At 48.8% G+C, this 17,918-nt stretch overlaps 1 protein-coding gene across 1 annotated transcript in view; it reads right to left on the bottom strand.

The window, feature by feature from the left end:
• Window positions 1–14,436: 14,436 nt before the first annotated feature.
• The window catches only part of LOC137416931 (uncharacterized), a 24,903-nt gene continuing 21,421 nt past the window's right edge, over window positions 14,437–17,918 (bottom strand). Inside the window, exon 2 of the mRNA XM_078770349.1 lies at window positions 14,437–16,013. Within this exon, the coding sequence (XP_078626475.1) occupies window positions 14,920–16,013 (1,094 nt within the window). The 3' untranslated portion in view covers window positions 14,437–14,919. The remainder of the gene's footprint in view (window positions 16,014–17,918) is intronic.

The raw sequence follows: 17,918 nt of genomic DNA, 5'->3' as shown, positions 1-17,918 counted from the left end.
CCAACCTGCTATCCCGTGGTGTGGGTTCCAATGGGGATGATGCGCCCCCTCTTAGTACGGTAGATAGGTGAAATATTTGGGAGAATTGTGCCTTTGATGATACAAGCACGAAAGTTGGCACACAGTTGGAGTATGCCCTAAGGAAGATATTTGGCTATAGGGCCATCGCAGATTTGTCCTTTTTTGAAAAATGTTGTCACAGGACAAATCTGCGATGGCCCTATAGCCAAATATCTTTCTTAGGACATACTCTGACTGTGTGCCAAATGCCATGTTTGTATCATGAAAGGCACAATTCCTGCACCTATCTGCCATACTATACTGCTCCCTATCCCACAGTCACTATGGGATGCAGCTTCCTCCATCCTCTTTTAAACCCATATGATCCTGCCCGTCTTGGTTAGACATAGCTGCCAAACCAGTTATATTTCCACCCTTGCTACCCCCGTTATTAAATTTCCGTATTAAGTCCGTTATTAAATTTTGAGATGCGCCAATGTCACTCCTGACGTGGGTTCACGAAGGGGGCAGGGGGTCACGATTACGAGGGGAGGTTTATTGGACTAATCGTTATGAAATTCGCAAGTTTATTTTTTTTAAACAGACAAATTGACAGAAAATGTACAAAGTATGTAAAAAAATGGTACACGAGTACAGTTAATGTGGAAGAAAGGGCTTTCTCGAAGACTTTCGTCTGTGTTACACAGCTGGAACGTCTCTCTTGAGGCACCAGCAGTAGTCCGCAAGCATGTTCACATCCCAGCGGCCCTGGTACCTCTCTTCCATCACTCGAATATCCTGGTGGAAGCGCTTTCCTTGCTCCTGGTGACATCACCGCAGTTGTCCGGAAAGTAGTCTAAATGCGAACTGAGAAAATGCATCTTTATGGACATGCGTGCACCAAGAGCCTGGAAGCTCTGCAGGAGCTCCTCGACAACACGTTCGTACTCTGGACTTCGGTGGTTGGCCAGAAAATTCATGACAACGGACTTGAATGCGAGCCAGGCATTGATCTCATTGTCCTCCAGGCTTTCATTAGCTCCCTGATCTGGGGGCCGTCAAAAATACCTGCTTTCAGTTTGCCCTCACTGACGCGAGAAAATGTCCGATTCAGGAAAGCGAAAGCTCGGCCTTCTTTGTTGAGTGCTCTGACGAAATTCTTCATTAGTCCAAGCTTGATGTGCAGCGGCGGAAGTAGAATCTTCTGCGGATTCACGAGATCGTGTGACAGAACGTTGTGCGAACCTGGTTCCAGGTCAGGTCTTGCTGGACAGTCGCGGAGCTGGACAGTAACATAGAGTTAGAGAGTACGTAGTGTTGCTTGTCTGCTCGGCTGTCCCACAGACCGAGAAAACAGGGGTATTTGGTGTAGCCACCTTATAGACCCAGCACTAGGGCTATAACCTATAAAAAATAAGTTTATTAATTACGACTGGTGAAGGAGCGGCGCTCCAACGCGAGTCGAAAGAATTGACGGGACCAAAGACGGAATTCGTCCGAGTTGCTTTATTGAAACAAAACAGCTCAGGTATTCTGACAAAAGCCCGTTTATCGGGCAGCAATATATATACACATTTATGTCGGGAAGTTTGCCCGGCAAAAGCTATACCGGGCATGCCCGGGTGTCAAGGGCGAGCCTTGGAAAGGCGAGTCTGGACCCGCCCGGGCGTGTTTGGCTGCGGCCTGGCAAGTCGAGGCTGGGCGTGCCCGGGCGCTCTGGACGAGCACTGGAAAGGCGAGAGTGGGCATGCCCGGACGCTCTGGGCGAGCCCTGGAAAGGCGATAGCGGGCATGCCCGGACGCTCTGGGCGAGCCCTGGAAAGGCGATAGCGGGCATGCCCGGACGCTCTGGGCGAGCTCTGGAAAGGCGATAGCGGGCATGCCCGGACGCTCTGGGCGAGCCCTGGAAAGGCGAGAGCGGGCATGCCCGGGAAAGACGAGACCGGGCGTGCCCGGGAGGTTCGGGCGTGCCCGGGAACAGTGAGTCCGGGCATGCCCGGGAGAGGCGCGTCTGGCCGTGTTCTGGCCGGTGCAAGGCGATTGTGTGCATCCAGCGGTAACCGCGACACACGCCCCTCCAGAATCGACCTGCACCGGCAGGGTCAATTTAAGGGGGGTCCGGATGACCCGGCCGAAGCAACCCCTGGAGGGTCGTGGGGAGGGGTCCGACGTGGTGGTGGGTGGTCGAGCGGGGGGAACTGTGGACGGGGGGCAGCCTCGCCGCGGAGGAAGGGCCAACCGTGGTGGTCGGTCGACGTCCATATGCGCCGGTTTGAGGCGGTCCACAGAGATCCGGTCCGACCGGCCGCCAACGTCGACGACAAAGGACTTGTCGCCCCGTCGCAGGACCCGGAAGGGCCCGTCGTACGGCGGCCGGAGTGGCCCCCGGTGCGCGTCATGACGCACAAAGACGTACTCCGCTGTGCGAAGCGCCGGGGGGACGTAGGACTGGGCGCCACCGTGGCGGGACGTTGGCACAGGGGCAAATCGGCGGGCGGCCTCGTGGAGGTCCAAGCGCTGGTGTGCGGCGGACCAGGGACTGGTAGCGTCGGGCACGAACTCGCCCGGGACGCGGAGCAGCTGGCCGTAGATGAGCTCGGCGGCGGATGCCCGGAGGTCCTCCTTGGGGGCCGTGCGGAGGCCCAAAAGTACCCACGGCAGCCGGTCGGTCCAACCGTCGTCCTGAAGGCCGGCCATGAGTGCGGCCTTCATGGAGCGGTGAAACCGCTCGCACTACCCGTTGGCTTGGGGGTGGTAGGCCGTGGTGCGGTGCAGCGTGACCCCCAACGAGCGGGCGACCGCGCCCCAAAGTTCAGACCTGAACTGTGGGCCGCGGTCAGACGAGATGTCCGCCGGTGCGCCGAAGCACGCGACCCAGGTGGCGATGAACGCCTGCGCCACGTCGGCGGTGGTGGTGGAGGTGAGGGGCACGGCCTCCGGCCACCTGGTGGTCCTGTCCACCATGGTGAGCAGGTGGGTGAACCCCCGCGATGGGGGCAAGGGACCCACCAGGTCCACGTGGACGTGGACGTGGTCGAAACGCCGTGCAGGCACGGTGAAAGGTGCCAGCGGGGCCTGGGTGTGGCGGTGGACCTTGGCCCGCTGGCAGGCCGTGCAGGCATTGGCCCAGTCGCGGACGTTCCGTCGAAGGCCGTGCCAGACGAAACGCGCCGACACCAGCTTCTGAGAAGCTTTCCGGCCCGGGTGAGAAAGGCCGTGGATGGAGGCGAAGATGCGGCGCTGCCAGGAAACGGGCACGATGGGGCGAGGCTGGCCCTGGGAGACGTCGCAGAGCAGGACGGTGCCCGCGAAGGGGATGTCGGCCAGGCGGAGGCCCGTGTCCGCCGCCCGGAGGGCCTGCACCGAGGTGTCGGTGGTCTGGTCGGCCGCCATGAGCACGAAGTCCACGCCGAGGTGGACCGCGTTGGCGCTGGCCCGAGAAAGACAGTCGGCCACAGCGTTGTCTTTGCCGGCGACGTGCCGGATGTCCGTGGTGAATTCCGACACGGCGGAGAGGTGGCGCTGCTGGCGGGCCGACCACGGCTCCGTGACTTTGGCCATTGCGTAGACCAACGGCTTGTGGTCGACGAAAGCCGTGAACGGGCGGGCCCTCCAGGAGGTGTCGGAAATGGCGAACGGCCAGGAATAGACCGAGCAGCTCGCGGTCGAACGTGCTGTATTTTAACTCGTTCGGCCGGAGCTGCCGGCTGAAAAAAGCGAGTGGCTGCCAAACCCCGTCCACCCATTGTTCATGGACGGCGCCCACCGCGTAGTTGGAGGCGTCCGTAGTGAGGGCGATGGGCGCGTTGAGCACCGGGTGAGCCAGCAGCGTTGCGTCGGCGAGGGCCCGTTTTGCGCTCGCGAAGGCCGCGTCCATGGCCGCGGACCAAACGATGTCATGCTTGGCCGGCTTGCCCCGGAGGGCCTCGTAAAGGGGCCGCATGAGCTGAGCAGCGCGGGGCACGAATCGGTGATAAAAATTCACCATGCCGAGGAACTCTTGTAGGGCCTTGATGGAACGGGGACGCGGGAACGTGGTGATGGCCTCGACCTTGGTCGGCAGCGGCACGGCCCCGGTCTTGGTGATGCGGTGGCCCAAAAAGTCAACGGTCGTCGTGCCGAAGTGGCATTTGGCCGGGTTGACAATTAAGCCGTGCTCGCTGAGGCGACCGAACAGTGTTCGGAGGTGGAGGAGGTGCTCGGCGCGGGACGTGCTGGCGACGAGGCTGTCGTCCAGATAGACAACAAGAAATGGCAGGTCGCGCAGCACGCCGTGCATTAAGCGCTGGAAAGCCTGGGCCGCATTCTTGAGGCCAAACGGCATCCTCAAAAATTCGAACAGGCCGAGCGGCGTGATGACGGCCGTCTTCGGGACGTCGGCCGCCCGGACAGGTACCTGGTGGTGTCCCCGTATCAGGTCAATTTTGGAAAATATGACCCGTCCCGCCAAACGGGCGGAAAAGTCCTGGATGTGCGGGATCGGGTACCTGTCAGGGGTGGTAGCGTCGTTGAGGCGGCGGTAGTCGCCACACGGGCGCCATCCGCCCCCCGGCTTTGGCACGATGTGCAGTGGTGAGGCCCACGCGCTATTGGAGCGCCGCACGATGCCGAGGTGCTCCAACGCGTCGAACTCGGCCTTTGCCACGGCGAGCTTGGCCGGGTCGAGGCGGCGGGCCCTGGCGTAGACCGGCGGGCCCGTAGTGGGTATGTGGTGCTCGATCCTATGCCGCACTGCGACGGCCGAAAACGTCGGCCGTGTGAGGGCCGGGAATTCCACGAGCAGGCGAGCGAACTCGTTCGCCATCGGGAGGGCGCACGCCAGTTCGGTCGGCGCGGGGCTGCTCATCGTGCACGCCAGGGAGCTGAAGGTCTCGGCGTTGACAAGGCGACGACGTTTGACGTCGACCAGCAGCCCGTGCGCGCAGAGGAAGTCGGCGCCCAGCAAAGCCATGGGGACGCAGGCGGTCACAAAGGTCCACTGAAAGCGCTGGCTGCCGAAGCAGAGGGTGACGTTGCGCGGGCCGAAAGTGCGTATGGCCGAGCCATTAGGAGCGACCAAAGAGGGGCCGCAAATGGCGTCCCGCCTATCCTGCTCGGAGGTGGGTATGACGCTCAGTTGGGCGCCGGTGTCACAAAGGAAACGCCGCCCGGACGCTTTGTCCCGAATAAAAAGCAAGTTGCCCGAGTGGCCGGCGCTCATGGCTGGGAATGAACGCCGGCCCGGCCGTTTCCCGACTTGCCGAAAGTGCACGGGGGTCGGCACGTCCGAGCCTTGTGTCCGAACCTGGCGTGGTAATAACACCACGCCTGGTCAGGTGGAGGCCCCGGCCGTCGTATCGGAAGCGGTCGGTGCGGCGTGGCGGCCGCCAGTTTCACCGGCAGTTCGGCCTCCAACCGCGCAGGGCGCTCGGGCGTCGCCTCGGACGGCGGCAGGCTCCCGGTAGCCGCGCCGTTGTGTTGGCCCGCCGAGGAGATCTTATCGGCTTCCCTGGCGAGGGCGCGGGGATCGGTGATCGACGTGCCAGCCAGGGCGAGGCGTACCAGGTGAGGCAGCTGGCGAAGGAACAACTCGCGGAACAGAAAATCCGGAGAGTGCTCACCGAGCAACGAGAGCATATAGTCCATGCGCTCGGACGGGCGCGTGTCGCCGAGCTCGGGCAGGTCGGGCAGGCGCCGTGCGCGTGCCGCCGGTGAGAGGGCGAAAGCGTCGAGGAGGAGCGTCTTCAGCGCATCATACTTGTCGGCAGCCGGCGGGTGCTCGAGGAGGCTCAGGGCGCGGGCCGCGGTGGCGGAACCGAGCGCTGCCACGACGTGGTGGAAGCGGGTGTCGTCCACGGTGATGCCTCGCAGGGCGAACTGGGAGTCCGCCTGGGCGAACCAAACAGCCGCATGAGCCTCCCAGAAGGTAGGCAGTTTAAGAGTCACTGCCGTGTCCATGTCGGTAGGTCACCAGTGAAGGAGCTGCGCTCCAACGCGAGTCGAAAGAATTGACGCGACCAAAGACGGAATTCGTCCGAGTTGCTTTTTTGAAACAAAACAGCTCAGGTATTCTGACAAAAGCCCGTTTATCGGGCAGCAATATATATACACATTTATGTCGGGAAGTTTGCCCGGCAAAAGCTATACCGGGCATGCCCGGGTGTCAAGGGCGAGCCTTGGAAAGGCGAGTCTGGACCTGCCCGGGCGTGTTTCGGCCTGGCAAGTCGAGGCTGGGCGTGCCCGGGTGCTCTGGACGAGCACTGGAAAGGCGAGAGCGGGCATGCCCGGACGCTCTGGGCGAGCCCTGGAAAGGCGATAGCGGGCATGCCCGGACTCTCTGGGCGAGCCCTGGAAAGGCGATAGCGGGCATGCCCGGACGCTCTGGGCAAGCCCTGGAAAGGTGATAGCGGGCATGCCCGGACGCTCTGGGCGAGCCCTGGAAAGGCGAGAGCGGGCATGCCCGGGAAAGACGAGACCGGGCGTGCCCGGGAGGTTCGGGCGTGCCCGGGAACAGTGAGCCCGGGCATGCCCGGGAGAGGCGCGTCTGGCCGTGTTCTGGCCGGTGCAAGGCGATTGTGTGCATCCAGCGGTAACCGCTACACTGGTGTCAATACTGAGTATGGTATCACATCGCTACCAAAAATACAAATATTTAAAATTATTGGTAATCATACTAAAATACACCATTTCGTGTCTGTCTGTCTGTCTGATGATTTTTTGATGCCAATGCATTCCGTCCTTACTTATCCAATCCCAACCAAACTTGACAGGATAACCAAGGGTTAGATAATGAAGGTTGCAGCACATTCATTTGCCTCCCTCCCCATGGGGGTTTTCTCCCCCGAGCGGGTTTTACCCACCATTGCCGTCAATGGGTTGCGTGTTGAGGTGTATAGCCATATTAAGTTAGCTTTATCGTGGTGTTTTTCCAAAGACGCTTTTAATAACAAAATTAATGATAATCGCATATTGTTAATGTGATTACAAAACAATATAAATACTAATAATGTCCCACTTCCCCCAAGGCGTTTTTCCTGCAGTGATAGCGTGTATAAATAGCTTATAGTTATAATGGCATTTCTGTGGGAGCAACAGCTTCTACAGGAAGTAAAAATATTATAAACCACAAACACGTATGCTTAGCTTTTTAAACAGTCGCTAATGCTCTTTATAACACTAAATGAAGAAATTTGGAGGAATCTCAACATCCATGAAGTAAGGTTTACTTACAGAACTGAGTGAAGATCTATGGTACTCTATATACCCCACAAATGTTGAGTTCATAACATGGCCCTTTCTACCACTAACGTGGCATTTTTCGTAGCGAACTTTTGAAACTCGCTCCCGCTGTTTAATACGAAACAAAGGGAGGAAGACCGGGATGTGCTCATTTACCAAGCAGCTAGCCTGTGCTTGCCAAGCGAGCCGTTCCTTAACGGTTTTGAATGGAGTGCTTGCTCGAATGCTTAAACAACTTGGCGATCTCTCCACAAGAAACTTGGTAAATGAACACACACCCAATGTTCTTGAGACCCGACCATAGATCGACTGTAATCTATATACCCCAAAGAGGAATGACCCTTCCTGCCCCTCCCGGAGTCTGCGGGTGTACTAGTGATTTAAAATATAAAATACTTCACTTTTTCTTACTTAGATTTTACTTTTAAAAAGTACCTAGGTTGACACCAACATACCTTTAGGTCTCCGCATATCATCCAATTGTGATGTTTATACTTCAAAACAGTTAGCAAAAGCTCCATGTTACTATAACTTTCAGTCATCTGCACCGAATGACCCATCGGAACAGACGCGACCTTGTTACCATTGTAGAGTAGTACTGCTTTCAAGCTTCTGCTTGAGGAGTCGATAAAGAGCCGCCATTCTGTAGGGTCATACGCTAAACCCATAGCTGCAATGAGGCTGTTGACGTTGTTACAGTAAACCAGCGAAGCTTCTTCGACCAACGTGAAATATTGTCGAAACTCTTCTTCGTGACTGCGATACCAGAAGAATGTCGTTTCTGGACTTAACAAACGATTTTCATGAAGCCGTTACCATAGCAACTGAGCAGATTCTTTGGACATGCACAAATCTCAAATCGTTCAACTCAGCTTGGATCAAGAGTTTGGGTTGACTTGTCTTGGCAGTAGGTTGATATGTATCAGATATGTCACCGTCATCCATTTCTTCATCGGGAACTGAGTCATCCATTTCGGGAACTGAGTGGCGTGCTGATGAGGAGGAGAGTGTCGCTGAAGCTGAAGGGAAAGGTGTATGCTGCATGTGTGAGAAGTGTTATGATTTATGGGAGCGAGACATGGGTAATGAACGTAGAGCAGCAACGAAGGCTGGAAAGGGTGGAAATGCGAATGGTTCGATGGATGTGCGGAGTATCGTTGAGAGAGAGGAAGACAAATGATGAATTGCGAAAGATGATGGGAATATTGCCTGTGATTGATGCTGTGAAGAGGAACAGGTTGAGATGGTTTGGTCATGTATTGAGGAAGGATGAAAGTGACTGGTTGAGAAGAGTGATGGAAGTTAATGTAGAAGGAAGTAGAGGACGGGGAAGACCGAGAAAGACTTGGCTAAAGATGGTGGAAGAAGAAATGCGGGCAAGGGGGTTAACAAGGAGAGATGCAGAAAATAGGGCAAAATGGAGAAGATTGTCATGGGGACCGCAAGGCTAACCCCAAGGCTAACCCCCATGTTCCCGCTCTAGCAGGGAACATGGCCTTAAAATGCATGTTGTATCCATTTCTTCATCTGAGTCGGGCGACGAATCAAAGTTGTCGGGCGGTGTTGGAATTGGAATTTCTGGTCCATGAGGCACTGGCCTTATGGCAGATGGCACGTCTGGATACTTTACGTGTTGCTTACTTTTTCGATTTATGCCTAAAAGGAAACAGATAAAGACAGATAAAGACATATCTCATATATTGTCAGGCATATTTTTGTAAGTATAAAATGAAAACCATACTAAATTCATACTAACTTACCTCGTAGGTTTGTCATACAGAAATAAGTCAGTAGTATGATCTCTTCCTTCCATCCATGCCATTGGGACACCAAAAGGTAGACACTCCATAGCTTCTTGTGGCTCCAGCGCCGCACTTTCAACGCACGTTTTGCAGCATATGTGAGGGGTAAAGGCTTTGTCCTGGTCACCAAGTTTAACTCCAAAGTAGAGCGATAGCTTTTCCTCACAAAATGTGTGATGTTTGACTGCCGGTCTGACATAGTGACTTTACCACAGATATAGCAGAACCTGTTTGGGTCATTCTTGCACATTCTATGCATGCTGAAAAACAGGAATGACAATCGTAATTAGAAATAAGTTGTGTCTGTTTATTATATAGAGCTTAGCTAACACTTGGCTACAATGTAAGTCTGTTTAAAAAAAAAAAACTTGCTAATTTCATAACGATTATTTTCGAATTATCTTTCTTAAAAATTGAGATAGCATCATAAAAACCTGACCTGATTGAGCAAAATGAGTTATATTTTTTAATTCAGCATGCAAAAATTTATAAAAGAACTTTTAAAAAACGACCTCAGGGAAAAAAAATTCAAACGCAGACCAGTGGACTCACTTCCTGGCCGATTAACCTGAAGCTGACAAGCCGCAAATAACTCCGCGGCACAACCCGTTGTTAAGCAACCACAGACACGCTTACTTTATTTATTATGGTGCCGACCCTGGCCTCACCTGTACGTGAGCCATCCGGCTCACATGGTAACAAACATGGTGTGTGATGTGGGTGAGTGAAAGGCACAGGAAAAACATGCAGTGTGTGCCGTTGGGGGGAGAGAGAGAGAGACAGACAGACAGACAGACAGACAGACAGAGAGAGAGAGAGAGAGAGAGAGAGAGAGAGAGAGAGAAGCTCTGAGAAGAATCACTGGTGAATTTCTGACGCTCATCCAATTGCATTCCTCAGACACGGCGCTTGGTGTAGCCCACTTCAGACTCTACTCGATCACCAGCTCCGCTCGATCGACCAACCAACTCTGAGGACTGCTTTTGCGGAACTTTGAGTTGACTCTCGGAACTAAATCAATTTCGGAGGAATTCGGAAACGACAATCAGAACTCCGTCTGAACTGAATTATCTCGACTCTGCCAAGCACTTTATTGCCGTGGTTCCTGTCACCTATCATGTCCGACGTCCGTGATCCAGCCACTGATTGGCTGTTGCTCTGAGATCTGGTTATTGCGATTGGCTTCAGGAACACGGGAGGGAGGGAAGCAGGGCTGCTGATAGCTCTTGCGCAATGGTATATACTGCGCTAGGTACTTGACCATACCGAACAGCCTGGCAAGGACAGAGCTTTCACTTGAAATTTGAATAGGATTTACATATCGGCTTACTGAATTCAACCACCAACTATTTTTGAGATCAGCATAGGCCAAAGGTCAACAACCATTTCACATTTCTAAAATCCTCAATTTTCATCCGATTGACTTGAAATTTGAATAGGATATACATGTCGGTGAATTGAATTCAACCACCAACTATTTTTGAGATCAGCGTGGGCCAAAAGGTCAACATAGGCCAAAGGTCAACCACTTTTTTCAGATTTCTAAAATCCTCAATTTTCATCCGATTCACTTGAAATTTGAATGAAATTTACATATCAGCAAAGTGAATTCAACCACCAACTATTTTTGAGATCACCATCGGCCAAAAGAGGCCAAAAGGTCAACCAAATTTTTTTTTAATTTCTAAAATCCTCAATTTTCATCCGATTGACTTGAAATTTGAATGTGATTTACATATCAGCAAAGTGAATTCCTCAATATAGGCCAACCAATAGGCCAAAAGTCAACAACAATTTCAAATTTCTAAAATCCTCAATTTTCATACGATTCACTTGAAATTTTAATGGGATAAATACATCAGTTAACTGAATTCATTGTTCAAATCATCAACTGAATTCAACCAACAACTATTTTTGAGATCAGCATAGGCCAAAAGGCCAACATAGGCCCATGCTCAACCCCTTTTTTCAAATTTCTAAAAGCCTCAATTTTCATCCGATTGACTTGAAATTTGAATAGGATTTTCATATCAGCCGACTGAATTCAACCACTAACTATTTTTGAGGTTAAAAGGACTAGCAACAGTACCTGCGCTACAGGCGGGGCTTCAATTGGGAAGCCCAAATGAAAAGGTAAAATATCAGAAATTGAAGGCTTTTTTATTTTAAATGATTCATATAAACATCCGTTGAATCATATCATTGAATTCCTCAAAGTGAAGAAGTGAATTCCTCAATATAGGCCAACCAATAGGCCAAAAGTCAACAACAATTTCAAATTTCTAAAATCCTCAATTTTCATCCGATTCACTTGAAATTTGAATAGGATTTACATATCAGTTAAAGGAGTTCAACCAACAACTATTTTTGAGATCAGCATAGACCAAAAGGTCAACATAGGCCAAAGGTCAACCACGTTTTTTTGAATTTCTAAAATCCTCAATTTTCATCTGATTGACTTCAAAACTGAATAGGATTTGCATATCAGACAATTGAATTCAACCACCAACTATTTTTGAGATCAGCATAGGCCAAAGATCAGCAACCATTTCAGATTTATAAAATCCTCAATTTTCATCCGATTGACTTGAAATCTGAATAGGATTTGCATGTCGGCTTACTGAAACAAACCACCAACTATTTTTGAGGTCAACATAGGCCAAAAGGTCAACATAGTACAAATTTCTAAAAATGTCAATTTTCATCCGATTAACTCAAAATGTGAAGACGATTTGCATATCAGGTCACTAAATTCAACCACCCATTATTTTTGAGGTCAACATAGGCCAAAAGGTCAACATCGGCCAAATTTCTAAAATTTGATTTCTATGCTCTATGCTCAGTCATATTTCTATGCTCAGTCATATTTCTATGCTCAGTCATATTTCTATTTCTAATTTCTATTCTCAGTCATAAAAATGATTTTACCATGACAATATGTGGTCTACCATTGCCTCTACTGAGAATTTACTTTTCTCGAGCAAACGAATTTGGTCAGAGTGTCGGAGATGATTCGCCTACTGAAGGAAATCTCAACTTCTGCATTGAAATCACAAAAAAACTTGCACACGAAGTGAGCAGGTTGTAGCTCATATAAATTACTTGCTTCATAAATTTTACACTTCCACACTGGCCTCCAAAGCCAGTCGCCAACTGGGCATCCTCTGTCGTGCGAAGTCCTTCCTTGGCACACCTGAGCTCCTCACCACATACAAGGCTTTCATCCACAGCTCAATGGAATACTGTTCCCCCCCCCCCCCCCCCCCCTCTGGGCCGGTGCTCCTGCCTCACAAGCCCTCTGCTTCACGCTGTTGAAACCAAAGCCGTCAGAATCATTGGAATCTCCTGCAATGAAGCTAACTCCGAGGGCCTTTCACTCACCGCAGGCAGGTTGGTGGTCTTTCTGTCTTCTACCGACTCCTCTCCGGCCTTGCTCCCCCAGCTCTCTCTGTGCTCTGTCCCCCAAATATTCCTACAGGTCGCACAAGATCTGCCAGCAACCCTCTTATGGTTAAACTGCCAAAATCTAGGCTCTGCTCACCTTCACTCTTTCCTTCCCCTTTTCTCCCGCCTCTGGAGCAAACTCCCCCACTCCCTTCAATCCCACTCCTACCTCCAGGTCTTTAAAACAGCTGTTCACCACCATCTCTTATCTTCCCCCATCCAAAACCTTGATCTTTTCTACCCCCGCTAATTCACCCCAGATACACTTTTTTGAAATTCCAACTTCTTTCCTGGAAGTCCCTGCAGTGTCCATATGTTTTGTACCTCTCCCACCTCCCCCCAAGCCCTCTCCCTCCCACATTTCTCTCGATGTCCCTGCTCTCAAATGTTGTGTTTGTGTGCTTCCCTCTCTCTCCCCATCTTGTCTCCCGCTCCCTTTATTGTATGTTTTGTGTGACCGTTTTTTTTTTTGGTTTTTTTTTGTGATTGATGTTAGCTCTCACACGAGCCTCGATCTTGTATACAAAAAAAAAACAACAAAAAAAAAATTGACAATTTTCATCCGATCAACTTAAAATTTGAAGACTTTTACGACGTCAAATTTTACGACGTAAAATCAAGTCACTGAATTCAACCACCAATTATTTTTTAGGTCAGCATAGGTCAAAAGGTCAACAACGTTTTCAAATTTCTAAAATCCTCAATTTTCATCTGATTGACTTGAGATTTGAATCGGATTAACATATCAGCGAACTTAATTAACTTACCAATTATTTTTGAGATCAAGATTGGCCAAAAGGTCAACAACCTTTTCAAGTTTCTAAAATCCTCAATCTTCATCCAATTGACTTGAAATTTCAATAAGATTTTCATATCAGCTAATTGAATTCAACCACCAACTATTTTTTAGATCAACATCGGTCACAAGGTTAACATAGGCCAAAGGTCAACCACTTCTTTCAAATGTATAAGATCCTCAATTTTCATCCGATTGACTTGAAATCTGAATAGGATTTTCATATCAGCTTACTGAAACCAACCACCATCTACTTTTGGTCAACATAGGCCAAAAGGTCAACATAGGCTAAATTTCTAAAATTGTCAATTTTCATCTGATTAACTCAAAATTTGAAGACGATTTGCATATCAGGTGACTGAATTCAACCTCCAATTATTTTTGAGGTCAAAAGGATGCTCTACTGAGTGCCATTCTACTTTATATTTTGCCAAGTGTCGCTCTACGAGTGATTTTTTTCATCCGTTTGTTTGTCCGCACAGAATGTGTGTACTGTATGCTTTTCTCTGTAACCGTCGGTACGATTACCAATACATTTTCACCATAGAAACACCTCCTCCTATAGAATTTTAAAATAATTATGACATTATAGGTCACGTGGTATGGGCGCCATCTTGGAAAAATGGAAAAACTTTGCACCTCTATATCTCCGAAACCGCACCATGAAAAAAATTGAAACGTGGCTCATTATCAAGTACTTTCCATGGGGAACAACATATATTCATGATGTCATCGTTGCCTTCATTATGACGTCGTAATTAGACAAGTAGAACGCCTGATCAGATCAGTTTGAAATTTCTTGAGCGTGATCCACACAAAACTTGTATGGGAGAATTTGATGACGTCATTTGTTACGTGGTTTGGCAGCCATATTGGATTGAACATAAGTCTACCTCGTCCATAAACCACAAACACAGCAGCTCATAAGCACCACACAAACGCATCCGGGCGAGGGTCTGCAATCTCTGATTGCTCCTTGTTTGGCATTGCCATGCTTGTTGGGTCCATGATTTGCCCGAGTGTCAATTCATAACCTCGATCACCTTGCTCTTCCACGAGCCTCAATCTTTTGGGGGAAGGAAAGTGGGTGGATGAGGGAGCGGGGAGACAACATGGCAATTTCAATTGGAAAGCTTTCCTCTAATCTAAAGCAAGTCACCACCACATCAGCCAGAATTTTCTAAATAATCAAAATCTTTATTCTCTACACAATGTGAGGGAGAATGCTTCAACTCCAACCTCCTCCATACTGTTACTCTAACAGGATGTTAAACATCAGGCTGTTATATATCATCTCATGTGAGGATATTAATTAGGCCGTGGTAGGCTGGTTATAAGACGCAAAGACTGTTACACAAAACGGGCTGAGTGTGAATGGAGTACAACATGAAGATTAACAAACCAAAGCAATAGCTTTGAATCACAGAACAATTCAAGAATGTTAAAGCCCCACACCCACAAAAAAGAGAAAATGCGTTTATATCATTGTTCACTAACGAAATACAAATGATCACATCCCTTCGAATTCTTAATCTCCATTCACAGCAAAAGCACAAATGTGAGAAATGTTTTACAGGCTTATGAAATGTATATCTGTAACATGTATGTATGGGAGCCCTTCTTGGAAATGGGACAGACCTATTTCCAAAAAAACCCCCATCAATCTTTGCTGCAATTGCCCTGTGGAGGATTTGATGTTTGCGCTGATTGTTGCTCCTTCATGTGAAATAATTGCATGTGTTTATGACAGTACGATGCCTGAGTGAATCCCTTGCCACATACGCTGCATGTATATGGTTTTACCCCAGTGTGTACACGTCCGTGCCTTTTCAAATCGGATTGATCAGAAAAGGTCCTCGTACAAACTGTGCAAGCATATGGGCGCTCTCCCGTGTGACTACACATGTGATTTCGACGCTGCGACGCCCGACTGAATCCCTTACCGCATATGTTGCACGGGTATGGACGCTCCCCTGTATGAAGTCTCATGTGAAGCCGACAGTGCGATGATTGACGGAATCCCTTATTGCATACAGTACAGGTGTATGGGCGCTCCCCTGTGTGAGTTCTCATGTGAATCCGACAATGTGATGACTGATTGAATCCCTTACCGCATACAGTGCAAGTGTACGGGCGCTCCCCCGTGTGAATCCTCATGTGTATCTGACAAGTCGTCGAGTGAATGAATCCCTTCCCACATACACGGCAGACGTAAGGCTTCACTCCTGTGTGAATACGAGCGTGCTTCTTCAAATCTGATTGATCCGAGAAAGTCTTTGCACAAACTTCACAAGTGTATGGACGCTCTCCTGTGTGGTGACTCAAATGTCTCCTTAAAGACTTTCCATCTGTGAATCTCTTCGCGCAAACTGGGCACGTGTACGCGCGCTTTCCCGCGTGAAGTCGCTCGTGAATCCGACAGTCTACCGACTGAACGAATCCCTTACCACAGACATTGCATGTGTAAGGACATTCCTCCGTGTGACTCTTTTTGTGTCGCTGACAGGTTGTCGCGTCACCAAACTCCTTGTCACACACACCGCAGGTGTATCGTTTTTCTCCTGCGTGGATGTCAGCGTGTGTAACAAACATGCTTTTATAATGTGTACTATAAGAACAATCAGTGCATTGGTACTTTTTATCACTGGAGACTTGGCGGTGTATCTCCATGTGCATCTTCAATGCTGCTTTTCTGGTGAAGCTGCGAGAGCACAGGGGGCACGGTATTTTCTTGCTGAGCTTCTCCAGTTCACCTGAAATATAATTCATCAAATAAAACAAAATAAAGATTTGTCAGCATCGGGTTTATATCGAATAGAAACTTAACATCCTACATCAAATTGTATGTCGATGACATGTGAAGTCCAATGTCGAGGTCATATCAAAATCACGTAATCCGCTTCAGAATGCTTGGCACACGTGCAGAAATCCCGAGCAACAACGGTCCTTGGGGCAGGGAACGTATAAAAAGGTACCTGAGAAAAGTATCTGAGAGAAAGGGTGTGCCTCTGCACAACAATAAATTTCGAGAACATTCTGATCAACCCAAAAGTTGATATATTGATGCCCAGATTGCAAAAACTCCTGATGATGTGGGCTCGTGCAAGGCCTCTGGACGAGCGCGTTCTACCCGACCTCCCCAATCATCCCCGTCAGTGAGTGAACTTTGAACCTTGCAAGATTACCTCGTGTGAACAAGGCAGGCTTGGTGATTTATTTAATGGACGTTTGCAATTGCAAAGACGATGCCATCATTACCAACATTCAGGAAGACTTCCCAGAGGGTAACACCACACCTGGTTTGGGTGCTTCATTATACCGATGGGAAGGTCATATCTGGGGCTTGTCAATGCACAGGGTAAGTTTAAAATGATAATATTTACTAATATGACCCGACTGCAAAGCCGCAATGAGCCGGCAAAGCCAAAGCCTCTTGCCACTATTTTACCCATCACTATGGCATCAGTAGGTTAAATAGTTGGTAGTAGGTAGGTGTAGTAGGTACCGTACATAGTTCAAAATGACACCATTTGCATTCTAGATGAGATTAAAATTTATAAAATTTACTTCTTGATTAATTCGGTGAATTCCGTCTCAATTTCGGATATTTCCGGCCGTAAAAAACTATCCCCTACGGCCGCGAGATTTCTAAAAAGTAATTCTTCGTCAATTTTAGAATATTTGACGCCGTTTTCAGCCTCCGAAACGCGGTAATTTTGAAATATTTTTTCAAATACTCGAATCTCATTGGTTCCGGTGTTTGGTGAGGATTTTCGTTGAAGATAACAAGTGCCCGTGCGGGCCCGGGGAATGAGGTTGGTCAGAAAGTATTTTAATTACAAATTAGAGGTGCATAAGATTGTGAATCAAAAAAAGACGGGTGAAAGTGAAACAAACTCCTATTGAACCTTTTCGCAATTTTTTATGCATACTTCCGCATCCGGAAGATGGCGGCCTCCATAGAGCGATTTGGTGCGTCAAAGCTTCGAAATTCTCAAGGGATCCAGAAAAATCTGGCTTTTCAACATAATACGTATGCGTTCATTCACAACACCGGCTTCGCCGGCTATTATGATGAGGAGGAGGGGTGGGAGCGGTAGCTGTACGGACTGTTATAAATATATATTTTTGTTTGGTTCCGGGGCCATAAGAGAAACTAGAAAGCATCTGAAAATGCAAAGCCCATCCGCGTACACTTTGTATTCAGACTTCTTCTTCTGTATGCGAAACCTGACAAAAACAGCCAAGGACACACAAAAAAAACCAAGATGTCATGCAGAGCACTATATTTGCAAAATCTACTCCTCCCCAAAATAAAAAGTTACAATGGCTACATCAAATTATCCATTTCATTTAGATTAAAATTGACGATCTTAATCAAAGTTCAGGTCAATCGGATTAAAATTGATGATTTTTCAGATGTAAATTGATATTCCTTAAGGTGACGATTGACCTCAAAAATATTTGCTTTCCCAATTCAGTGATGCATTATGTAATTGCTGTTTATTTTTCAAGTTAATAGGATGAAAAGTGACGATTTTTTTCAGATCAAATTGGATGATTTTAGAAGTTTCACCTTGAGTTGACCTTTGACCTTTTGAACCCAAAATAGATGGTTTTGCAATTCCGTGATGTACAATGCAATTGCTCTTTATCAG

This window comes from Myxine glutinosa, chromosome 1, assembly GCF_964187855.1.
Source record: "Myxine glutinosa chromosome 1, kmMyxGlut1.1, whole genome shotgun sequence".
NCBI classification, from domain to species: Eukaryota; Metazoa; Chordata; class Myxini; order Myxiniformes; family Myxinidae; genus Myxine; species Myxine glutinosa.
Note: the sequence above shows the minus strand (reverse complement) of the source record. Positions and strands in the feature narration are given on the sequence as shown.